Below are 26793 nucleotides of genomic sequence, written 5' to 3'. Positions count from 1 at the left end.
GCGGGCCAGATCGGCAGACACGGACAGCCTCTGACCCTCTGGAGTTGGTATGTGATAAGCAGCCCTAGCAGTGCCATGTATTGGAAAAGCGAGCAGATGTTTGTGTGTAAACTAGAAGAAAAGGACGTGCCGGAGCTGGCAGTTCCTCCCGAGAAGGTGAGCGACCCGACGCCTGGCCAGACCAGCTGAATCGCAGTTTCCTGCGAGCTGTTTGCGCTCCTAAATGAGGTTCAGAAATTACCTGTAACGGCCTCATCTTCAAACCTGAAAGTTTTTTTTTTTTCTTACGTAGTAGCGTTAGTCAGTAATCATTGCCTCCCCTCCCCATAAGCTCACTTAACCTGAGGCCATGGAGACCGTAATTTGGGAGACGAAGCCTCAAGCCTAAGGCGCTCTCGGGTACATGTGAGTCGTGCTTTTGTTGTGTTTGCAGTGGTGAAAGGGCGGTGGGGAGAGTGAGTCGGGAGGTCCAGGCGGCTGTGGGGTGGGAAGGAACAGAGGCGCGGCTTCCCGCTCCCAGCCGCCGGCGGATGCTTGCCGGCCCTAAGGAGCTCCACCGGCCGTAGGGCGGTCCGCGCTGCCGCGGCCCCACAGCGAAATAGAAGCAGACGTGGTTCCAGGAAGGCCTCTGGATCCTAGGGCGGGCTACGAAGGCCATTTTACTTTAAAAGACCGAAAGAAGCCAACCCCAGGGCTCTCGAGTCACACCATTCTTCGAGTAGATGGGGGGAAACTGACAAACTCTCACCTCACTCTGGAGCAGGAGCCGCGGCGTATCTCGCGTTTTAGGTTTGAAAATCATCTGCAGCCTGTTTGAGCGCCTCCGCCGGACCCGCACTGGGCACTGCTGACTTTGTCTTCGCGCCGACGCTGGCGGGGAACACTCGGCGAACTCGGGGCTCTTCTGCCTAAACTCTTTGTGTCTGCGGCGCTGGGTCCCGAGTAGGGAGCGCACCCGAGGGTCCCGGCGGAGAGCCCGAGGGACCGGGGGGCTCTGACAGTATCTCTTCTGGTGCTACCAGAGTGAGGGAAAGAGGGAGGCGAAGAGACAGAAATGCAGAAGTGTGGGCCGTTCGAGTTCTGGGACCCCCCCCGCCCCCCAAGCTAGAGTTTCCGTAAACGAAGGCAGAAAAAGACCAGAGCGGCTGCGTTTTCGTTTAAGAACAAAACTCCTACAAAGGCTTGGAAACACTTGAGTAATGCGCGTTGTTGCTTTAAAACATTTTGACCGAGGTTGGGTGAGTTTTTTTTTTTTAATGACACAAATTAAATTCAGCTGGATATTTTCCATTATTCGACCCGCTTTTTGCGCTAGCTAAAAATAATCCTTTAGTAGCTCAAATGTTGACTTAACGAGCAATAAGTGGCAATTTACACCTTAAAGAAACGAGTATAAATCACTCGCAGCTCTAATTGCTGTAAGTTTACGAAAGAGCTGCTGGCTCGGTTTAATCTGAAACATTTTCATTCAAATTGTCATCGGAACAAACACCAGGCTTCTTAAATCCCGCTGTAATTAGCTTTCAAGTATCCTATTAAACCTCTTCACCTTTCGGGCTATCCAATTCAAAAAGCCCCCTTTTAAAAATATATATGTGTCTTGCTCTTTTAATTGAGGCTATTAAAGAAATCAAGTTCCTACCCCCACCCCCTCCTCAAATCCTCTTTTCTTCTCTCCCACTTCACCCCACCCCCATGCACCCCCTTTAGCCGGGTGATCCCTGCTCCGCTGTGATTGACGTCTAGAAAGAAACTGCTTTGTGCCGGGATGATTGTTATTAACTTGTTACCCCCGGCAGGGGGGCGGGGAACCGACGTGCTACGGTGAGCGCGGGGACCCGGAGCCCCGAGAGCGCGGCAGCGCGCCGGGCGAGCCCTTGGTGCTCCGGTGGCCGCCTAGTCGCGTGCTGAGGCTGCGCCGCCGCCGCCGCCGCCGCCCGCTGCCTGCAAGGGAGGCTGCGTCGGCGTCGGCTTGCCAGGCGCGCGCGGGCCCAGGCGCCCAGACGGCTGCACGTGCGGCCCGGAGCGCCGTGGGCCTTCATTAGTCCGCCCCGCGTGCGGAGAAGCTGAAGGTCTGGGCCGCACGTGCCGGCTCTGAACTTCTCGTCTCTGTTCCTCCCCACTTCCCCGCCCTCACCTCCTCAGTGCCAGGGGCTCATGTCGGAGGAGTGCGGGCGGACTGCAGCCCTGGCGGCCGGGAGGACTCGGAAAGGCGCCGGGGAAGAGGGACTGGTGAGTGGGTAGGGACCCAGATGGCGGCGAGCCGGGCCGTGGGGAGGCAGCCCAAGGACGAAGGGCTGCTGTCCCCGCGCTCCTCCCCGGGCGCAGTTGGGCCCTCGGGGAGCGGGTGGAGAGGGGTTCTGGGGCGGGGGGAGAAGCTGAGCCAGTGTGGCGGGCTGCGCAGGGCCGCCAGGCGCCCCAGGTCCTTGAGGTCAGTGGTCTGCAGCCCCGGCGGGGGCGTGGTGGGAGGATGGACGCGGGGGGAGAGGGCGAGAAGTGGGACCTCAGAAACTAGGGGTGGTTTGGGGTAAGGGAGGGGAGGCTGTGAGGGAGCCCCCGTGGGTCTGTGGGATGGGGAGAGAAGGAGGGGTCTAGAACCGCCTGAGACCGCGCCTCGTGGCTTCCTGCAGGTGAGCCCCGAGGGAGTGGGGGACGAGGACTCGTGCTCCTCCTCGGCCCCACTGTCCCCGTCGTCCTCGCCCCGGTCCATGGCCTCGGGCTCCGTCTGCCCCCCTGGCAAGTGTGTGTGCAACAGCTGCGGCCTGGAGATCGTGGACAAGTACCTTCTCAAGGTAGGGCGGAGCCGCGAGGCCCAGGGGCAGCGGGGTTCCCCGGGAGCTCTGGGAGAAGAGAAAAGTTTACTTTCCCTCTCTTTTCCACTCAAGTTCTCGCTGGAGATTGTAGACTTTCTCAGCACTATGGCCCAGTCAGGGGCAACTCATGCGGTGGGAAAGAGTGGGAGAAGAAATCTTAGAATACCCGCTGTTGCAAAACTGCTTACGTGTGACCCATCCTGGTCTAGACGTGCCGATACCCTGGGTGGATGTGCTGGAGTTAGCCACCTACTTGTAGAGGAACAGAAGTGGGGAAATGCTTACCCATTCTGGAAACAGGGTCCTGCCCGATTATTTTTACTGAGCCTCGGGTTATGGTCCCTCCACCCCCAATAACACCCACACGTCTGCCTGATTATGAGGACTCCAGGTCTGTATATGTTGATCGATTTCCCCTTTTCAGTGTCTCCTTTGGTGAGAACCACTGTCAAGTGCCTTAAAGGGTCTTTTCTGGATAGATATTTTACAGTCTTATGTTTATTTACACTAACCTGAGGCTTTTCCAGAGTAAAAGTTCGTAGTAGCATTTAAATGAAAACCATTTTCAATATCTTCCTCCTCTCATTAAGGTTTAATACTTAAGGGCCACCGAATGATTTTTTTTTGTTAATGTCATCTTCATTGCTTAGTGGAAAAAAATGGAAATTGATGTAAATTTATACAAAACAGAAAGAAAGAAAAGTACTTGGGATGAAGTGCTTCAAGTGGTGGTTTGAGAGTTGACTGTCTTGATTTGTTTTACTTCTCTCAAGATATTGTGGGGGAGTTTTGGAGTACAAATTCTGGCAGGCTAGTTACCCATGTCATTGCATGAAGGATCATAGTCCCTTGTGTCTTAATTCGAATACCATGGAATTTCAACTTCAATAGCTTTTTAAAACCACTATTTAAAATAATGATCTCTCCTACACTGACTTAGTAGCAAACCAGTTCACTTTCTATTCTCCTCACCTCCCCCCACCCCAGTTTTTCAAAAGAATTCATTATGGAGAATATGAATTCAGAAAGCAAATTAGTGAGTTTCTTTAAATTTCTCCCTTAACATACAAAGCTGCTTCATCTGGGGAGTTGGAATGATACCCTGTAGATACAACCCAGATAAAGCACCAAAAGGAGTTTTGGTGAAAAAGTTTAAAAAGTGACTAATTTACTTAATTGGTGGTTGATTCTTAAAGCTGGCTTTCTCTTTAAATCTGCATTCTTAAGATTCCCATTCCAGTGTTTCCACACCTGAGCCTTTTTGGATATTTAAAAACCATCTTTTGGATCAAACCTAGTTTCTTATTTTCAATGAGCCCTCTCAGTAATTAGCTTAATCTTTAAGAATGTTTCTTGATGGATCTATAATGGATCCACTACACAGCAGAAAGAATAAAGAAAAAAGTTATTATAAAGTGACTCAACATATTCTCTGGAATAGATAAAATCATTTTTAGTGTTCATCTTTTATATGTTAACATATGTTTATATGTTATATATGTGTATTGTATAAAATAATGTAAGTTATCTGAAGAGTCTTTTAAAGCTTTCCTTTGTAGTAGGACCAGAGTCCTCTCAATGAAGTCTTCTACATACAGTCTTAGTCCACCCCTTTTTGTACATATTAGTATATGTACAAGAAAACTAGCTGCTGCTTATTATATAGGAAACTAGTTCTAACAAAAGTTTGACACTTTATGATTAAAAACTGAGTTCTTAACTTTTTTGCCCCCATTTTGTGTGCTTATTCTTCCAGATAAGTTTGAATTCAATTTGAGTCACTGGTGAAAAAATAATTGTTAGACCTAATAGAATATTTGAGGGTATAACTGTTTAATATAGAAAAACACCATATTGTGAGGCAAGTTAAATGGAGTTAGAACATAAAACATGAGAGGAGTTAGATGCATCTGTTGCCCCATCTAATACTTCAGTGTCCTGTCATTTGAGTGATTTTTTTCTGGCTTGGTCCTATATATGTATACATACAGAGATTGGATCAATGTAGCCATCAGGAAAGGTTTATAGTCGCCAGAATTTTCTCTGTTCACCTTACTTTCATCTCTGGAAAAGAAATGGAAGATGAAGGAGATTTTTTTTTTAAGTAAACTTTGAGGAAGGGTGGCAAACCAGGCGTTACATCTGGCTTTAGGGAACTAGAGAATGGCCATGACTCTTGCCCTGAAGCCTGCATCTAGCCTTGCTTAAAGAAAAAAAAAAAAAAGAGCCTGGATAACATCAAAATGCAGAAGGCCTTAAACAGTGGAATACTAAAGGAAACCTGTATTTCTACACTTTAACTTAATTGGGCCTGTTTGAGGGAAAAAATAGAAAGAAAATGCATCTCTAATTAATAGGACAGCATTCACCATTGTTAATTTTTTTTATTTCGATTTCCTCAGATTTTTTTCCCTATTGTTTCCTATTGCTATTTTCCCTGTTTTCTTGTATGGTGAGCATGTAGTTCTTTTATAGCAAGACCAAAACTTAAAATTTCACTAAAATGATACTCTCATTAGTGCTTTGGAAAGAGACACATAACTGTAATTAGAAGCCAGTGAAACTTTCTTCAGCTTCGAAGGACCCTTTATATTTCATATCACAGAAAAATATGTTGAACAGTAACGCTAATATGATAGAATCACTGGACAAGATAGTCTTTATTATGAAATAGTTTAGCAAAAGCTGTATTTCACAATTTCCCATTTTTCTAATTTCCTAATTCTTATATTAGGCATTAGATCCATTTGTAGAGTATAACTGGTGTTTTTGCATCATTGCCGTTGTTTTAAATGAAATTTAATTAAGCATAAGCCTAATTCTTGTGTCCATTTAACAAGAGCAAAATTTAGGAGCCTGCATTACAGGCAAATTGAATTCAATACACATCTTCGTTTTTGAAGGCTAAAGGTGTGCCGCTTATACTATGATAGCAACAGTTTAAGGTAAGGCTATTTATGATTTGTCCCCTGATTTGACAATGTTTCATGCTCCTATATAGAATATAAAGTGCTGTGATTTATTAAATTAAATCAAAGCATTTAATGTCTTACTTCCTGAAGTATAAATGGCAAATAGTTGGGTACCTTTTTAGAACTGCTTATAATAGATTTATTTTTTTCCTCTAGTAACCAAATCATTAAAGTAGGGTTACCAATGCTTTTTGTTTTGATTATTTAATGTTAGACGGGAGCCAGGGCTTTGGCCATTTCAACATTTAAATCTACCTTAGGAATTTCTGTTTTGTAAGTAAAATGGATTGCCTGGCTTCTTTACACGGGTAAGTATTTCTTACAAAGCTTCTTTTCCATTTTCTTTCTCACTTTAACTAAAAAGTAGATTGAGAAGGGATGTGGCTTGAATTCTTTAGCTACCATGTTTCACGGTGGGAAGAATTTGGTCAAGGAAAAAAATATAAAACCAGTATGTAGGACTTTAAAGTGGCCAAAATTTTCCCTGTGTTCATATACGTTCGATAACAAAACAAAACAAAAACAAACAAAAAAACCCTGAATAGACACTCAATTAAAAAAAAAACCTGAATTTTTCAAAAGTATATTTTAAAAATTAAACACAAAGTGTATAACATGCTGCTGTGATTTTCTGGTTGAGGTCTAAAAGAGAATATATCTAGATGTGTATTTGTGTAAATGACACCTCTTAGATAGAAACATTCAGAGCATGTGTTAAAATATTAAGAGGCCAGCTTTTAAAATTGCCTGATACAGAAAACCAATGAAGGATACTCTTAAGTGTGTGGTATTAGAATGGCTTTTTATCCTAACCCCTTCTTCTTCACAGGTGAATGACCTGTGCTGGCATGTTCGGTGTCTCTCCTGTAGTGTCTGCAGGACCTCCTTAGGAAGGCATACCAGCTGTTATATTAAAGACAAAGACATTTTCTGCAAACTTGATTATTTCAGGTACACCGAAACTTTTTTTTTTAGTAAGTAGATACTCCAAGAAGGTATTACACAAAGAGAATTTTGTAAATAGCCTTTCTTGTCCAGTTTTATTTACTGAAGCCCACTTTTTCTTATACAATGGATTTCAAAATGAGAATGCTTCATATTTTTGAGGTATAATTTGTATTAAAACAAATAAAATTAGCATGCTTATGTGTTTTAGGAACTCAGTATACAAAAATTAATTTTAAATAATTATTTCCACTTTGGCGAATGAAAGTTTTAGGTATTAAAAACAGGGAACTTCTTTGCTGTGCAGAGATATAAAGTATGAAATATAAGATGACTTATTATAACAAAGCCCTTTGTTCAGGGAGAGTAGCAAGACAAAAATGAAGTAATTATGGGGGAAAAACAATCAAGGTTTTGTTGTGCTTTTTCCAGTTTACTATAGAATAACCCCTCGTAATATACCTATAAAATGCCAGCAGTTTGGAAACTGATTAAACCATATTATTCAGAAGAAGTGACCATTCCAGTATCAGAAATACACCAAGTCTAATTACGTATTCTGCCTAAAAATCCTGTTTCTTTTGTCCGTTCTTTGATCTTTGCTTTGTGAGACTGTATTTGCCTAGGATGTTAAATGTAACATTTTCTCCACATGGTCTCTTTATAATAGTTTAAATGTAAAGTTTCTTCTAAGATAGCTCTCCACTAAGAATTAAATTCTATCTTGAAATTGAAATCATCCTTAAGCATGACTTTTGAAAATTATCACATTTTTTCCGTATTTGCATTTCCAAACGAAGAAGAATGTTCATTGTGAAATTGGGAAGTTAATAGTACATACTGAAGTTTGTAATACTAATTATGTTATTTATACTCAATTTCAAAAACTGATTTAAGAGAGTTTAGTGATTGATTTGAATAAAATTGCTAGGTAATTTAAAGCACTTCATGAAATCCAGAGTCCTTTATTTTATAAAGTCATAGAATTTTATAATTACCCAAAACATATATTTCTCATTAGGTTTGCTCTCTGTTTCCTCAAAAATAGTAGCGGTTTGCCTCCTCTTTCACTTAAGATATGCTAATCTTAATTTTTTTTTTTTTTGGTAATTTAAAGCCCCTTGAAATGTTTGGTTTCAGAGACTTATTGAAAGTCTAGTTCTTCAGGATTTTTTTTTATACTTCATATTTTATTATATTCTGAAATTTATTTTTATGATACAGTTTTTCAGATTAACTTAAAAACTGGCAATACCTCTATACTTATCTAGTTTAATGTGGATATGCCAGGTTATGACTGCAATTGTGGTAGGAGATATGACAGAGAGTGTCTGGTCACTAGGACTGAGAGAAAAAAGAAATCTTTACATCTGGCATTTTGTTAAGATTAACTTGCATTTAATGTCCAGATATGTGTCTAAAAGTTTTAGGTAATATTTCCCCTTCTCTTGTGGATGGTATTGCAACAGTTTGTTCACCAAAGGAAACATTTCTGAGTTTTCCTTCACTGAGGTTTCTGAGGTTTCCTCACACCAGAGTGAACAATTTCTGTTCTATTCATTCTTTGATAATATCAATTTAAAATGTTTTAACTTTAAAAAAATATTTAGAGCATTTTCTAATTATCTCAACTTGGTTTTAAGACGTCATTATTTATATCTTCAATGGTATGCTTTTGTATTTTTAGGTTTCAGTCTCGAGTGTGTGTGTGTGTGTGTGTGTGTGTGTGTTATGTTGAGTCTCTAGGTAATTTATAAATGCACTGATATTTGTTACAAGAAGGATACTGAAACTCCTATGTCATTTATTTTAAAAGAAAAAAAATCCTTTTCTCCTTTAGAGTAACAATGAGAAGGTTTTATTTTATAAACAGGTTTGAATTATGATCCCATCTCAAGTCTCGATTGTGTACCATATGACTTTTAAAAAATAATTGATTCCTGTTTCCTTTTCAAAAGATTTAAATACTTGGGTTAATCCAATGAGTAAATAATGTGTTAATTTAATCTTAGACTGATGAATATCTCACCAAGCATTAAAATCTTCACCTCCCACCCTTCTATTTATGTAGAAGGTATGGAACTCGCTGCTCTCGCTGTGGGAGGCACATCCATTCTACTGACTGGGTCCGGAGGGCCAAGGGGAATGTCTATCACTTGGCGTGCTTTGCCTGCTTTTCTTGCAAAAGGCAACTTTCCACAGGAGAGGAGTTTGCTTTGGTGGAAGAGAAAGTCCTCTGCAGAGTGCATTATGACTGCATGCTGGATAATTTAAAAAGAGAAGTGGAAAATGGTAAATATATACTTAAAATACTTTTGAATCTTTTGGGACAGTGAACACAGGGACAATAACGATTTTTCGTAAGGTCGTCTTAAAGCATTACTTTGTGCAGTGTAATTGTGGTGAAACTCATTAAGCCCTCTACTGTTAGTGATGGTCTCCATCTGTTTATTTACAAGAAAAGCCATGGCATATGTATTTGCCTTGTGCCATATTCTCAGGAAGCAGCCTTGAGTTTAGGGTTCTGTTTTGCTTTTGTAACCATTTGTTTCCTTGTATTTGCCTTTGTAAGGATGAGCCTTAGATGTGCACTTCCAAATTGGTACACTTTTGACTAAATATACAAGCCTACAGATGGAATATTGTTTCCACAGTATGTTTCTAGTATGTTCTAAAACTTAAGGGATTTGGCAAACTAGATGTATACAGTTTCATACCAAGCCAAGAGATGCAAGAAACCTATTATTGTATGATTGTTCATACAACAACCTATTATTGTATGAATGGTGTGTTTTTTAAATGCAGGTAATGGGATTAGTGTCGAAGGCGCCCTCCTCACAGAGCAAGATGTCAATCATCCAAAACCAGCAAAAAGAGCTCGAACAAGCTTTACAGCAGATCAGCTCCAGGTAGACATGACAATGAATTTATGAGTTTTTGAAGCCCTTCCCCACCTAAAAAAAAACCACAAAAACCACCAAACTCAAACTAACAAAGCCAAACAAAAAATAATCTCTATGGTGTCTTAAAACATTTTTGTTTTCAAAAAGGTTAGCCTGTGCTTTTTGTGAAAACTAACTTGTTAGATGTATGAAAACATTGCCCTAAATATTGTTTATCAATATTTTGAGAGTCATGATGTGATATGAACTCGTCATTCAAGTTCGTTTCCCTGGGGTCTGTTAGCATTTACATCAAAGTGGAAACAAAATGTTGATCTGTTCTGACTTCCTGATAAAAATTACTTTAACCCAGGCATTTACATTACTATATGTAATTGTGCTAGAAGATAAAATATTTGGGGACTCTTAACAGAAAGAGACGCTCAGTGTGTAGGTCTGTGGGACACTAATGTGTTCATCTTTTTAACAAACCACATTGAGTCTTTTAATGGACAAGATTGTACATTTTCTGAGTAGGAAAGAATTGTAAACGCTTTACCATAACTAGGAGTCTACCGATTGGCTCCAATCAAGTAGACCCTTCTTGTTTTTAAAGAGGGTAGAGGGAGTAATTCTATAATTTGATGCTAGAGGTTCATTATGTTCCCTGAAAAGGGAGGGATTATTTTCAACTTAGTTGCCCTTAATATAATTGTCATAAGATCTGTTTATACAAATTGTCTTGAAAGTAATGAAATAATTACTCCTTGCTTTATATTTAAGTCTACGCATACAATGATTCTTTCTGGCATTTTTTTCAGATAAAGAAATCACATTTTCTAAAAGATTAATGTGACTGAAATATTTGTTTTATGTTAAGGAGAGGTAACATCTGTAAAGTGCCTACTATGTATAGCTGGGTGCTTTACACATAGTATCCATCTTAGCTCAGACTTGTAAGGATATTTATACAATGTTAAGAAATGAAGGTAATATTTTAAAAACTCACTTATAGTATTCTAATACTTGGCAGTATTTAAGATGAATGCAGTAAAAGAGAGGATTTTTATTTTGAGAATGATTAAGAAAGAAGCCTTGATATGACACAAATATTCCAAGGGAACTTAATGGCATTGGAAGCAATCTAGCATTAAAATCTAGATCTATTCTAAAAAATTTCCAAAAGATTGTTTTTGATTTCTTAATTTAGGCATAGACTGCATGGCAGTAAGTAGGAAATGAAAGATAAGGCAGTTGAAAGAGATATCTGTTTGAACCTTGCTTTTCTGGGTGACTCATTTGGTTGTAATGAAGATCACGTAAAGCCCCAGGTTAGGAGATATGAATAGCTGTGGGAGATCTGGCAGCAAAATACCCAGTAGTTAAAAGGTGTCTGAGTTAAAATATAATCTCTAATATAAATATGTTCTGTTTATAAAGTGGGCGGTTTCCATGAAAGCCTGGCTGTAACTTTAATAATCATAAGGTTGATAGCTTTAGTTTGATATAAAAATTTATTAGTAAAAGGATACCGAAAATTTGAAACCACTTTAGGTAGATATACAATCTCATATAGGAAGATAGAGGCACTAATTAAATAGAAAGGGAATAATATTTGTGGAGGTCTTTGTATACCAAGTCTTACGCCAGACATTTTCTCTACATTATCTTCTTTTATCTCTTACAATTCCTTGTTATAGGTAGCCTCATCCAAGAAGTGTAGGGACTCCCCCAGAACAGACCACCAAGGGAATGGCAGAGAAGAGATTTGGACCCTGCTCCCCAAACCTCTGGTCTTTTCATTTTGCTTGGCCTCCCAGGAGACCATGAGTAGAACTGTGCCTTAACAAGGCTCCCCTTAATGGCAGTGGCAGCTAAAAAGAGTGAGATTCTGAATCTTGTAGATAGCCTTATAGTTTTAAATTGCAAATGTGCATAAACTATTTAAGCCATGCATTATTATATGAAAATGTGATCTGAATCATGTTTTAAAAATTTATATCAGGATCATAGGTTTTTTAAAATGAAAGCAGAAATTATATACTTTCAAAGCATGTTCTCATTTATTCAGTATTTATTAGCATCTATCTGTGCCAGGAATGGCTGAAACAAATGAGACACAATCCTTGTCCTCAAGTGTTCTTTGTAGCTTAGGAATCTAGGATAAGTTGAATCATTATACGTTGCCAGAACCTCTAATAAATCAGGCAGTGTACCTCATTGTCAAATTGTCCTACTTTTCAGACAGCTGAATATATTTAAGTAGTGCTTGAATTTAGCAAAACAATAAAATATAGGTGATCAGTAAGTCAAGACTATTCATAGACTACCTGGTTTGGACTTATACGACTTAAAATGAGAGGAACAAATTTCCCAAATTCTTCTTTAGAAGCTTATGGGAAGAAAAAGTAGTTTGATTTTCAGAATAGAGTGCTATTTTGTGTTAGCAAAAATATTTCAAATATTGTCTCATTTGTATAAATTGTATTTTAAAAGTTCTGGCAATACTATGGTTTGCTTATTGTAATTGGAAGTATTTGCTCAATGATTATTAATGTTAAACATGCCAGGGTTAGCACCTACTTTAATCTGCTTTCAGATCAAGTTGGTCAGCTGCTACTATGCAGACTCCTCACATTTCTGGTAGACATTCTGGCCTTAAAATGATGTGTCTACAGAGGCTTGCTCCTTGACCATGTTAAAAGAGCTCAGAAAAGGAGTAGGGTGGGTTTTGGCATCATTAGTGACCAGAGAGTAATGAAACCAAGTTAAAATTAGAAGGGTTCTTTTGTGAGACTAAACACTGATGAACACATCTTACTTTTCCTTTAGCATATTCTAGCTTTAAACCATCAGTGTTGATTTAAGTTTTCTTTTATTCCTTAATGAGAAATTGCTTTAGTAAATGTAATTTACTTCCATTATTAAACTTGTGAATTTGAAATGCATTTGTGAAAAGCATGCTGTTTGTTTTATAAATTATCAATAATGGCCTTACAAACAAATCTTCAAATATCTGTTCAGCTTTTCTGCTTGAAAAATTAAAAAACAAAGACATAATTCATTTGTTCATTCTTTTTTCTCTTTGGGATGTTACATGCTCAACTACGTATAAACACAACTCTATTTGTACATGAAGATATTGAAGTTAACACATTTGGAGTAGGAGAGGAAGAAAGAAGTGAGCTGGGCGAGATTATAAACTTTTAGGCTGATTCTGCCCATTTTTTTAAAGAAAAAATACATGTGCTGTTTACAGCGAGTGTGTGGACAAGTGTAGTTGGATAGGAAGCCAGGAATACCTTATTCTGGAAGAGTCACTATCAGCGAGAACTTAACTGAAAAAAATTATATAATTTGTAAACTTCATAAGGTTTCCTGGAACAACAGCGGTCTTTTTCTCCACGCTATTTTCAGATTTCCCTCACATTGTCGAGGTTCATTCCGTCACAAAGTCTTCACTGTGTGACAGGAAGGGGGATTAACTCCTGCGGATATGAAGAATAAGACAGTCCCTTTGCCCTCAAGAAACTCACTATCTGCGATGGAGAGCTCGACTTGCTAACACATTAGTTAGCTACCCAGTGACAAGTGCAGTGGCAAAAGATAGTATTATATGAGGAGCATAGTGGAGAATGCAGTTAATCTTGCCTCCTGGAAATGGTGTCGAGGTCAGCAGGATTTAAGGTCATTAGGTAGATTACCCCCATCACATGCCCACAGATATGCACAATCATGTTGGGTGCCAGACTCCCCTTTCTCATTCTTATAATACTTTCTTTATATTTTATAATACTTCCCTCTATTGACTTTTAAGTAATAAAATTCAAATATCCCACTTGATTTCCGTGATTTCCTTTTCTGAAAGAATCCAAAGCCCTTGGTGTGTGCTTTTATTCTGGTACTCCTCCCTCCCCCCACCCCACTCCTCACCTCTCACTTTAGCTTGTATTGTTGCTAATTATTGGCGTGCGTATATCTTCTCCTAGGAAGTTGAGACCAGAATCACTTGGGAGCTTTTCCATCTATAAATGTTTAGAGCTCAGGAAATTCTTATTCAATGGGCTGATGGGTGTCTCTTTTTAAGATCCCAGATGTTCCTTTGCATAGAGCAAGTGCTCAAAACAATTAATGATGGAGTCATTACAATTAAGTGGAATCCATCTGTTGCACTGTCTACTTTTGCAGACTGATAAAAATTGTGGTAGGGGCCTTGAACCTGTTTTGCTCAGTAGAGGCTGAAGATTAAAAAAATATTTTTTAAAGTTTTTTAATGCTAGCAATTTTTAACAAAACGGAAAAAATAGTAAAGAGACTTATACTATTATGCATTTGTGTGTTGTCAGAATGGAAGAAAAGATGAGCTTATTTTTAACAGCATAGTTGAGACAAGTTTTTATGTTGAAATAGATTTTTTTTAAGATTTCAACATAGCAACTTGTGCATAAATGTACACAATATGCATTCTTTTTTATACATACTTCCCCATATTGATTTTCAAGTAATAAAATGCAAGTATCCCATTTTCTTGTGCATGTCTTATCTCTCCTGTCATCAAAATGCATAAGATTGAGCTTCTTATTTTTAGCTATTTACCACCTACACTTTTTTAAAAAACAGGTTATGCAAGCACAATTTGCTCAGGACAACAACCCAGATGCACAGACCCTCCAGAAACTGGCAGAAAGGACAGGCTTGAGCAGACGTGTGATACAGGTGATTATTTTAAAGGTTAATCAAGAGATGTTAAAAGTTCTAGGTCTTTTTTTTTCCCCCTTTTGGTATCTGGTTTATTTCACTTAGCATAATGTTCATCCAGGTTGTAACATGTATCAGTACTTCGTTCCTTTTTATGGTTGGATAATATTCCAGTGTATGTACCACATTTTATTTGTCCATGGACGAATATTTGGGTCGTTTCCACTTTTTGGCTATTATGAATAATGCTGCTATACATATCAGCACACAAGTATCTGTTTGAACGCTTGCTTTAGGTTCCTTTAGATATATACCTAGGAATGGAATTGCTGGATCATATGGTAATTCTGTGTTTAGCTTTTGTTTTTAATAGATCTTTATTGGAGTATAATTACTTCACAATACTGTGTCAGTTTCTGTTGCACAACAAAGCGAATCAGCCATATGCATACACATGTCCCCATATCCCCTCCCTCTTGAGCCTCCCTCCCACCCTCCCTATCCCACCCGTCTAGGTCATCGCAAAGCACCAAGCCTATCTCCCTGTGCTATGCTGCTGCTTCCCACCAGCCAACTATTTTACATTCGATAGTGTATGTATGTCGATGCTACTCTCACTTCACCCCAGCTTCGCCCTGCCACCCCACGTCCTCAAGTCCATTCTCTATGTCTACATCTTTATTCCTGCCCTGCAACTAGGTTTATCAGTACCATTTTTTTTTAAGATTCCATATATGCGTGTTAGCATAATGAAACAACAGACAAAGGATTAATCTCCAAAGTATACAAACAGCTCATGGAGCTCAATATCAAAAAAACAAACAATCCAGTTATTCTAGGTCTTTAAAAGTGTAAATTGTTGTGGGGGGGTTTGTTTTGTTTTTTGTTGTCATTGTTTTGTTTTGTGAAGAAATGTGAAAGCATTAGCTTGCCATTTTAGGTCTCTTCAGACTCGAATCAATTTTTTTAAAACTTGATAATTAGCCTGCTAGTCTAGGCTTCCATTTGTTGACCATTCATTCATTGCTCAGAGCAACCCTAAGGATCCTCAGGCTGAAAAGACAGCTGTGGTTCCAAGCTAGATCCGGTTTTGAGGCCAGAATTTTTTTCTACTTTTCTATTATTGTGTATGTGACTGAGTGGGGGAGGGGTGGGCAAGAGGTGGGATATCTATGGCCTTTGTTAAAGATCCTGGTAGAGGGAGTGATGTAAACAAAACTAGGGAAGGAGGAGTTAGAGCAAATCTGTTGACAGATAAGATTTATGTTTGCAAATTGTGGGGGATGGAATTATTGGAGCTGAACTTGGAGAGGCTGTACATGTAGAGTTCTCTTTTGAGCAGGAAGAGATTTTACATGATTTTAGGAAGAACGGTCTGGTGACAGTATGTGGGAAGAATTAGAGTTGGGAGAGGCTGCATAGAAATTGACACATTAGGTGTGATGCCCAGCAAAATAGTAATTTTTTTGAGAAGAGATTTAACTGAGGTAGTGGCCTAGAATTCATCCGAAAACGTTTTATTGACTGAACACTGATGGCAGGTACTGGATGCTAGAGAGACAAGAAAAGGACCTGGATACTGTAATGGGGAAGCAGAGAGACATCAAAGATGACTCTTAAATTTGAAGTCAAAGTATCCATGGGAATGGTGCTATTGACAGAAATATTATAGGTGTTTTTAAAAACGGGTTTGGTAGTTGGGAGGGAGATGAATTCCCTTCTAGCTGTGATAATCAGATAACGATGGTAGCAGTTGAGCACATAAACAGGTATTTTAAGGATGAACAGGACTCAAACAGAGAGATCCAGTCCCATGAAATTGGGTAAGATCCTTTCAAAAGATATCATGGACAATAAAAAGGGAAGAACGGACTTTATGGAGAGAGCTGTTTGAATTGGGCCATTACAGTCAGAATCAAGGAATGAATCTGGTATAGAAGCATCATGGAGGGCCAAGGAGTTAGGTGGGTTCAAGATGGAAGTGGTCAACTGTGTCAAGATTTTCTACTACCTTCAGATCAGGGAAGTGGAAAATAATTTTAAATAATATTTAAGGTTAAAAAAGGTGTAAAGAATTAATAATGCTAGTGACTGTAACTATCGAGATGAAGTTCAGTGGGGAGAAAAAAGGTTAAGTCCAACACTGCACATATAATGTTTTACTTCTTAAATTGGGTGATTGGTAAACAGGTATTTATTCTTTAGTTTATTAAGCCTGAAGTATTTCATAATTAAAAAATCATTTATACCAAGAAGTCAGTGGGAAAGACCTGATGATACTGTATCTTCTCCAAAGACCTAGATTCCCAGTGGATTTGGTTGAGTGCAATGTAATGAGGCTCTCTGAAGAGGCAAGTCCCGTGACCTCAGTATTTTTCAAATGTCCAGGGTATTGTGTTTGTTTCAGAGTGCCAAATTTTAGAAAGGGACTAACAGGGAACCAATGTGAAAAGAGTGCTCCCTTTACAGGAAGGTTAAGGTCATGAAAGTCTAGAAATTATGTGCTGGTATTAACAGCAACAGGGATATTTATCTGGAAAAAAGATCCAGAGATGGTAAGGGAAGGAATATAAACAGTATAAACAGAATAGGTGTCTTTAAACGTATGTGAAAGGCTGTCCCACAGGCAGCGGGATTGGGTATCTGCAAGGGAATGTAGGAAAGAAACAGATTTCACTCACTATCAAGAATTTTCTCAGTATGTAAGTCTACAAAAATGGCATAGGCTACCATCGAGGTAGTGAGTCCCTGTACCTGGAAGTGAAGCTTCCTTTGTTGAGGTAGTTCAAACTTAATGGTCTGAGGGGTCTTTGTAATCTAAGACTCTATACGTTCAATGACAGTGACTGCTGTAGCTAAGTCAGATTCATGATTATTATGTTTTAGATTATTTTGAAGTTGGAAGGAAAGGAAAACGGAGGGTTTTCTGAGAGCTTTTCTTATTATCTGAAGAAATAAGGACCGCAGACAGACATCTGTCATGTAATTTCCAGGTATTTAGGTCACCAGTATTATGAGCAAGTTAACTTCATTTCAAGCACTAGAACTTGGAGAATATGCTGTGTGATGGTGGCTTTTAATATGTGAGGATTGAATTTAAATATTTTTGGTAAGATGGCAAAGGAAGGAGTACTAGCAATTCGAATATATAGTCCGTCACAGTATTTTTGAAGGATTAATTACAGTGATCTCAAATCGTAGTCATAACCTCTTTGCCTAGCCTACTTCCTAGCATTGGGCACACTTTAGGAAAGTTAAAGAAAAGAGATTTGATTACTAGGCCTTGATTCTGATATGCAAACTAGGCTACCCAAAGATTAGGTAGAAGTAATGTTCTTATACAGGGTGTAAGTACAGGTCTCACCTTTACTAGTTAAAGTCTGCATAGTGAGACATTATAACAGAGCAGATCGTCACTGAGCTGAAATCACAGAATAAAGATGGATGATTTTACTTTTCACACTCTGCATTCAGATACAATCACTGTTAACATACCCTTTCAGAGAGGTGAATTATGAATTGTGTATCTTACAGAAACATGATAAAACACTGCTATTTCTTCCAGTCAGTGTGCTCGAAGTTCTCTTTCCATATTAAGATCTACATCATTTTTATTGCTACACATATTGAGCATAGCACAATTTATTTAGTTTATTTCCAATTTTTTACTATCATAAAAATGCTGTAGTGAACAACATTGTGTGTATACCTTGCATGTTTGTTCGGTAGTGTCCGTAGGATAAATTTCTAAAAGTGGGATTGTTGAGTCAAAAGATGAAACATTTTTGGGCCTTTGACTGATAGTACAAAAATTGCCTTGCAGGAAGTTCATAACCAATTTATTCTACCAGGACCTATGTGTGAAATTTCCCTTTCCCCAACGCACGTAAATCCTAAAAACTGTCATTCTTTTACATCCTTTCCAATTTGGCAGTCAGAAAATGTCATTGTTTTCATGTATATTTCTTTTATTGTCAGTAAACCTTAACATGTGTGCTTATTTTGAAAATAAAATTTGTATTTTTTAGTGCTCTTTTCTATTGGGTTATTTCTTTTCTCTTTATCGTACTGATGTTTATTGTTTATCATAGTTAAACTTTCATAGTTTATCAGTTTCCCTTTCACTTATTTTTTCCACATAGAAATTTTACATGGTTTTGTATTCAAATCTCTTAATATTTTTTTCTCATAGCTTTGGCTCCACCTAGAGAGTATATCAACATTGGCTTTTGTTTCCTTAAACATTTATGGTCGCAATTATTTACACCTAAACCCTAATTTATCTGGAATTGACTTTTGGTTACATGTTGTAAAGTAGGGATTTTTCTGTTTCTTTTCTCCCAAACTATTAGCCAGCTTCCTCTAAATATTATGCCAATACTGATCTCCCAATAATTTAAAATTCCATCTTTTTCATACATTAAATTCTCGTATTTGACTCTTTGGGTTTTCTGAGAGATTCATCTTATGCATTAGTCTTTTCTTTTGCAGAATGTCTACATGGCCTGCTTTCAGCTTATGTATTTTACAATTTAGAACTCAAATTTTTTAAAAGAGTATGTTGCTCATAAGAAATTTTAACCCTTGTTAGAGGTTTGAAAGCAGAAGGAGGAAATTTTAAGTCAGTGAGGAGAGTCAAAAGGACTGCATTTTATTCCTGAAGCTAGGTAGCCCTCATGTCAGAAGTTGTTTTCTGATGTCTGGAATCTTCAACTATATTTTGCTGTGCAAGTTACATGACACTTTGTGTTTTCAAACCTCTCTCTGCTTAATTACCTGTTGATCTTTCCAAGGAGCTATTTGAATTAGCATTAAGGTAGTCATTCTGCTGTTTATGTCATGCTTTCTTCATCTTTATTTAAAAAGTCTGAGATTTTTAAAAATAACTGAACAGTTTCCATCCAGTATATAATTTATTGGAGACATAAGATACTTTGAAGAAACTCTGGGAATCATAGCACCATGTGTTTTAGGTTATATGTAGTCCTCTGGGTGCTTGTCTTCCAGGCACTGTCAGGGGAAAAGGCAGGTGGCAGCAGTTCCTGCTTACAAGTTGGAGAATGTGTGAGTGTGTCTTCTTGGCTGGGTGGGTGACAGCAGTGGCACCTGTTAAGGAGGAACTGTGACTGAAGACTTTGGGTAAAGTCTCTGTATAGGTACCTAAGAGTCTAACTAACGCTCCAGAAGAAGGGGGAGAAGGCTGTGACTTCTCACTCCTTTTCCTTGATACATGCCTAAGCTTGTTCCTGAAATATACCTCAGGTGCTACCACTCAGCCACGTGCTCAGACGCCATTGTATTATTGGTTTCTGTTCCTTTGGTTTTAACCCCTTGAGTTTATACTTTGCAGACTTCTGTTTGTGAGTCCCAAGGACAAGGTGTGCCTTTTGATATCAGGGCAACTTTTTCACATAAATCTTTTTTGCAGCTTCCTTCTGTTCCACATTATTTAGCCCTGATTCCCTAGTGCCATCAAGTACCTACCTACCAGCCCTAGGTAGAGACTTATGCCCCTAGCCTTCTCCCCTGATCCCCAAATGTTCTTACCCTAATTTCCTTAATGTTTTTATCCCTCCACTTCTCTGTCTTATGACAGACTTGTTCTGAGTGATAGCAAATAAATACTATAATATTTTAATAGAGAAACACTCTGTAGACAAGTTTTATCTAAGAGCAGGGAGTTCAAATGCATGTAGCTTAGATACTGGAAGCAATCTGGGCAGTCTAGCCTTACTTACCCTGACCTGCACATAAAACTCTGCTTACCCAGAATATGCATCCTTTATTTCTGTGGTAGAGTGGACAACAGGCTGGTTAGCTCTTTACATTCGGTGAACTGTTTCACCAGTGGATGTGTTTGTTATTTTATTCTGCTTAAATATCACTAGTTGTTTCTTATTATAAGCCTAACCTTAACCTGCTTCTTAGAGAATAGCCTATGTATTTACTAAGAGAAATTGAACTCAGCAGGTTACAGTGTGACTGGAATAACTGAATCAAGAGGTTTGTAGAAAGCTTTAAACTCTCAGTAGGGATTTTAGTCATTTGAAAAAAGATTTAAAGTAAGTCCAGCAGGTGTCTGAGAATACATTTAGTAGTGCATTTTTTAAAGTTTTCTGATGAAAGGACATTTTCTGTTTTCCTTTTTGTCCTAAATGCCAGTAGTAAAACCAAGGAAACTTTTCTGGAATTTTGAATCCCTTACCCCATTTTTATTTTGGAAGATGCTGGCTTAGTATAGAATCAGTTTTTAAGTAAATCAACAAATAATTATTATTTGGGCAAAGAAAATGACCATTGATAAACTGTGCAAAATTGTTTCTCTTGTGTCCACAGAATTCTTTTTTAGAAAGCTTATTTAGATTTATGCTGCGCTTATATGGTAGAGTGAGGTTGCATTCCTTGGTAAACTGAACTGGTAATGTACTCAACTGATGATGTGACATAGCTACATTGCTTTTCTCCTCCCTCAGGTGTGGTTTCAGAACTGTAGAGCACGCCACAAGAAACACGTCAGTCCTAATCACTCCTCCTCTGCCCCAGTCACAGCAGTCCCGCCCTCCAGGCTGTCTCCACCCATGTTAGAAGAAATGGCTTATTCTGCCTATGTGCCCCAAGATGGGACAATGTTAACCGCGCTGCATAGTTACATGGATGGTAGGTATCCTAATATTTAACAGCTGCCTCCCAAGCAATCAATTGCTGGTACCTTCTGCTAGTATATTATTGATATACTATTCACATTTTTAACTATTACCTCAGTAGGAGCTGAAAAATATTGTCGGGGGTGGGTGTAGTAGGGAGAACTACCCAACATTCTTATTTCGGTGACTGCCTTTTAAGGGACAAGTTTAACACTCACCTTACGGCTAAAATACAAATATTGATAATGACTCATAGTGCTTGATTTTAACTTAGGAAAAACATTCTCTTTGTTTTCTCCTGATAACTATTTAAATAATTGATTTTCCTATGGTCAGAGAAAGTATTCACACCCAGATTTTTAGATTGGGGTTTACTGAGTTTTGTTAAAGAAACTTTTTTATTGAAGCAAAACATACATATAGAAAAGTGCACACATAAGTATTCAGCTTGATGAATTAATAAAATGAACATATCCATGTAAGTACTAGCCAGATGAAGTAGTAAAACGCAGTTAGCACCCTGGAAGCCTCTCTTATGTCCCCTCCCAATCATTTTCCTCCTCCTCCAAAGTAATATTGTGTTGACCTCTAAAATCATGTTCTAGTTTTGCCTGTTTTTGAGCTTTATATGAATCGAACCATGCAGAATGTATTCTTGTGTCTCACTTCCTTCAGTTACAGTGTTTGTGAGATTCATCTGTATTGTTGCAAGAATGAGTGATTTGTTTGTTTTCATTGTTATACAGAATTCCACTGTAGGAATATACCACAATCCACTTTAGGGTTGATAGACATTTGCGTTATTTCCAGTTATGCATATGCTGTGATGGAGCTTATTGTACATGCCTTTTGGTGCCCATTAATTCACAGTTTGATTTGGTATATACCTGGGAGTAGAACATAGGATCCTGGCTACACATATGTTCAATTTTAGTTGATTCTGCCAAAAAGTTTCCAATAATGGTTGAACCAGTTTACACTGAGACCAGCAGCACATGAGAGTTCAAGGTGCTTCACATCCTTGCTAACACTTGGTATAGTGTGACTTCTTAATTTAGCCAATTTAGTTGTGTAGTGTTATCTCATTATTTTCATTTGCTTTTCCCTCATCACTGATGAGACTGAGCATTTTTTCATTGGGCATTTGTATATTCTTTTTGTGAAGAGCTTATTCATGTCTTTTGCTTGTTGGTCTGTTGGCTTGTCTGTTTTGTTTTTTCCTTGATTTGTTCTAGTTTTGGCTATATATTGAATATAAATAAGTTTTTTGATGATTGTATGTGTTGCAGATATCTCCTATTCAGTGGTTTGCTTTTTCTCCTCTCTTAAGAGTATGTTTTATTGAGCACAAGTTCCTAATTTTAATGTAGTTCATTTCATCAGTTTTTTTCCTTCATGGGGAGTGCTTTTCTTGTGACCTGTTCAAGAAATTTTTCCTACTCAAAGATAATGAAGATATTTCTCCTATGTTATCTTCTAGAAATTTTGTTAAATTTGTTTTACCTTTGACATTTAGATTTACAGTCCATCTACAATTGAATTTTGTATGTGGTGTAAAATAAGGAGCAAAGTTTTTGTTATGCTTATGAAAGTACCGATTTCTCAGCGGCTTTGCTGTGCCACACTTATCATAAATCAAGTGTCCATATAATTTATGTGTCAATTTCTGTACCCTCTGTTCTGTTTTATTGGTCTATTTATTTTTATATCAATACCTAATTGTTTAAATAATGCTAGGCCTATATTCTTGATATCCAGTAATACAACCTTGTCCTACTTTGTTGTTCATTTGTATTGCCATAAATTTTTCCACCAAAAAAGAGAAAACAATTGAGATTTTGATATCTATTAGATCCATTTGTAGGAAACTGCTATCTTAATAATATTGTCTTCCATACCATGATCTTAGTCTGTCTTTCTGTTTATTTAGGTCATCTTCAAATGCTCTCTTATATTCTAGAGTTTTCTGTTTAGTAATCTTGCACATGTTTTGTTAGATTTATTCGTAAGTTTTTGTTTTGATGCAGTTGTAAATGGTTTTTCCTCTGTATGTGGAAATCTAGGTTGGCAGCTGTTTCCTTTCAGCACTTTGGCAGTATGAATTACATTGTCTTCTTGCTTCCATTGTTTCTGTTGTTTAGAATATAGATAGTTAACTAACTTGATACCACTTATTGTTGAAGTCAGCTGTTGGTCTTATTCTTGCTCCTTTAAAAGTGAATCTCTTTTTTTCCCCAGCTTTTCTCTTTATGTTTGGTTTTCAGTTTTAGTATAGTGTGCCTAAATATGCTTCTTGAATAGGTAGTTTGATGTATTTCACCATGCAAAAGGATCAGATTTTGTCTCTTCAAGTATGGTTTCTACCCTTATTGAAAAAGTCCATATTTTCCAGCATTTTGACCGTCCATGTTCCAGTCTAGATATTCTTCTGACCTGTCTTCCAGTTCACTAATTCTCTCTCTGTCTAGGCTGTAAAACTCATCCACTGAGTTCTTAATTTCAGTTATTGTGTTTTCAATTTTTAGAATTTCCATTTCATTCTTTTATATAGTTTCCACTTCTGTGCCAGAATTATCTATTTTATCACTTTATTCCTTAACAAAATTGTTATATTAATTATAGTTACACTTAAGGACATATCTGACAACTCCAGTATTTCGTGGGTCTGTTCTATTGTTTTTTCCTCTTTGTTTTCATTCAAGTCATGTCTTATTTGCCTTGTTGTTTTTTTATTGCACTTCAGATGTTAGGTATGAAAACTATAAATAATTTGAGGCTCTGGTTAATATCTTCCACCAGAGAGGATTTAGTTTTGCCTTTGGCAGGTGGTTAGGTCAGAGGGAGATCAACTTAGTCCAATCAGGCATCAGTCCTCACAAGGGCTGGTGTATTTTGGGGTCACTACTCCTTGGAACTAGCCTTTTGGGATCCCCCCAAAAAGCTTACATTTTGTTTTGTTTTGTGTCATTTTTTTTTGAATTTTTGAATTTTATTTTATTTATTTTTTTATACAGCAGGTTCTTATTAGTCATCCATTTTATACACATCAGTGTATACATATCAATCCCAATTTCCCAATTCATCACACCCCCACCCCCACCCCCTGCTGCTTTCCCCCGTTGGTGTCCATACGTTTGTTCTCTACATCTGTGTCTCAATTTCTGCCCTGCAAACCGGTCATCTGTACCGTTTTTCTAGGTTCCACATATATGTGTTAATATATGATATTTGTTTTTCTCTTTCTGACTTACTTCACTCTGTATGACAGTCTCTAGATCCATCCACGTCTCTACAAATGACCCAATTTCATTCCTTTTGATGGCTGAGTAGTATTCCATTGTATATATGTACCACATCTTTATCCATTTGTCTGTCGATGGGCATTTAGGTTGCTTCCATGACCTGGCTATTGTAAATAGTGCTGCAGTGAACATTGGGGTGCATGTGTCTTTTTGAATTATGGTTTTCTCTGGGTATATGCCCAGTAGTGGGATTGCTGGGCCATATGGTAATTCTTTTTTTAGTTTTTTAAGGAACCTCCATACTGTTCTCCATAGTGGCTGTGTCAATTTACATTCCCACAAACAGTGCAAGAGGGTTCCCTTTTCTCCACACCCTCTCCAGCACTTGTTGTTTGTTGATTTTCAGATGATGCCCATTCTAACTGGTGTGAGGTGATACCTCATTGTAGTTTTGATTTGCATTTCTCTAATAATTAGTGTTGTTGAGCAGCTTTTCATGTGCTTCTTGGCCATCTGTATGTCTTGTTTGGAGAAATGTCTATTTAGGTCTTCTGCCCATTTTTGGATTGGGTTGTTTGTTTTTTTAATATTGAGATGCATGAGCTCTTTATATATTTTGGAGATTAATCCTTTGTCCGTTGATTTGTTTGCAAATATTTTCTCCCATTCTGAGGGTTGTCTTTTCATCTTGTTTATGGTTTCCTTTGCTGTGCAAAAGCTTTTAAGTTTCATTAGGTCCCATTTGTTTATTTTTGTTTTTATTCCCATTACTCCAGGAGGTGGATCAAAAAAGATCTTGCTGTGATTTATGTCAAAGCGTGTTCTTCCTATGTTTTCCTCTAAGGGTTTTATAGTGTCCGGTCTTACATTTAGGTCTCTAATCCATTTTGAGTTTATTTTTGTGTATGGTGTTAGGGAGTGTTCTAATTTCATTCTTTTACATGTAGCTGTCCAGTTTTCCCAGCACCACTTATTGAAGAGACTGTCTTTTCTCCATTGTATATCCAATCAGGCATCAGTCCTCACAAGGACTGGTGTATTTCGGGGTCACTACTCCTTGGAACTAGCTTTTTGGGATCCCCAGAAAATCTTACATTTTGTTTTGTTTTTGTGTCTGTCATTTTTAACGAGGGCTTCTCTTCAGTGGTCCCTGATCTTTCATATTTATTCCCCACTACCCAAAGTCTAACTCCTGAAAACTTTGCTAAATGTCTCAGCCTCTCATACTCCTTTTCTTTTAAAATTGTTGCCAAACTTGTGGAGGAAATGTAGCCTCATTTTATTTCTCTCCTTCTCTGGGACTTGACTTTGCAAGTTCTCACTACCTGGGTATCTTTCAGATGTCTTCAAATAGATTTCTAAAAATTTTGTCCAGCTTTCTTAATTGCTCTTAGAGGGACATTTGGTTTGAAGCAACATAGTTCTTACTGAGAGTGGAAAGTTCATTTTAAGGTTTGATTAAAGAAAAAATCAGAGCCTATACCATTGATGCATTTACCTACACTAGGATTAAAGTTGTGTGTGTTCACATGAATGACTATAGTGTTGCCCAAGTCAAATGTGTTTTGATGTATGTTTAGGGACGAGGCAGTTCAGCATTCATAAATGAGAATTTGGGGCAGGGGTCACCCTATAGAGGCACCTTCATATGAAAGCTAGCAACGTGTATGCAGGCAAAGCTCACGTGTTTCTAGCTGCAGGGTAAAGTGCAGTGAATGGGGTATGGATGGAGGACAGTAAAGTGGCAAAAGCTTGTGACCCCAAGTAAAGATTTTGGGGTAAACCATTCCTGGATTCTCATTTAATACTATACTCACTGTGCTGAATAAGCTAATGCTCCTGCTGAGGTCAGTGGAATGAGTGTAGCTTGGTGCCCTCAGCTATAAAATCAGTAGTGAGAGAACATTGCCTTGGATTGTTTTTTGTTTGTTTTTTAAATCAGTTTTATTTACCCTACAAAACTGATCCACAAATTTCTTTCTATTTTGTAGCTCATTCACCAACAACCCTTGGACTCCAGCCCTTGTTACCCCATTCAATGACACAACTGCCAATAAGTCATACCTAATTCCTTTTTTCAGGGATAGAAATGATTAAGGATATAAACTTGTCATTTATTATGTATAAAATACCATTGAAAATATATTAATGTTAATTTTTTATTTAACATCCAAAGCATTTCCAACATCACTTTGCTGCCCAGGTATGTATCTCTAGTTGGCCTGCAAGACACTTTTATTGATTCTTCATTTTTTTGTAAAACTTATGTTTACAAGAAGAAAACAAATCAAAACTTTTTTTTGTATTGTATGGAAATAGTTCACTCGAGTGTGTATCTGTTAATTTATTTGTCATCAAAAGAGCACTTTGCCTAAAAGAAAGGACTGACAAGTGTGCAAAATGTTTACAATCCTTTGTGAAATTGTAGTGTATCATTAGTTTGTATCTGTAAGTTATTGTTATAAATATTACCTGTATTTTTTGTTATATACAGCTTTATACTTTGAAGCTTGTATCTGTGAATTTGCAACTGAAATTTATTTTGCCAATGTTTTCTGAATGAACTGAATAAAGCTTCTGTTGTAGCATGCCATGCA

The 26793-nt window shown here is 38.0% G+C and overlaps 1 protein-coding gene across 1 annotated transcript; it reads left to right on the top strand.

Annotated features, from left to right (window-relative positions):
* On the top strand, positions 1–26793 carry LHX8 (LIM homeobox 8). Its single transcript, XM_060142528.1, has 9 exons — positions 1–156; positions 2146–2232; positions 2631–2792; positions 6615–6736; positions 8802–9022; positions 9536–9639; positions 14233–14328; positions 20784–20967; positions 26188–26793. The coding sequence occupies exons 1-9, from the start codon at positions 76–78 to the stop codon at positions 26262–26264; spliced, it is 1134 nt and encodes a 377-aa protein (XP_059998511.1). The 5' UTR covers positions 1–75; the 3' UTR covers positions 26265–26793.

The sequence above is a fragment of the Lagenorhynchus albirostris genome, chromosome 2, assembly GCF_949774975.1.
Source record: "Lagenorhynchus albirostris chromosome 2, mLagAlb1.1, whole genome shotgun sequence".
Taxonomy (NCBI): Eukaryota; Metazoa; Chordata; class Mammalia; order Artiodactyla; family Delphinidae; genus Lagenorhynchus; species Lagenorhynchus albirostris.
Note: the sequence above shows the minus strand (reverse complement) of the source record. Positions and strands in the feature narration are given on the sequence as shown.

Coding starts and splice junctions, on each gene's coding strand:
- LHX8 (XM_060142528.1), top strand. CDS start 76: ATGTATTGGAAAAGCGAGCAGATGTTTGTGTGTAAACTAGAAGAAAAG. Junction 2,793..6,614: donor TGGACAAGTACCTTCTCAAG/GTAGGGCGGAGC, acceptor TCTTCTTCACAG/GTGAATGACCTGTGCTGGCA. Junction 6,737..8,801: donor TGCAAACTTGATTATTTCAG/GTACACCGAAAC, acceptor CTATTTATGTAG/AAGGTATGGAACTCGCTGCT.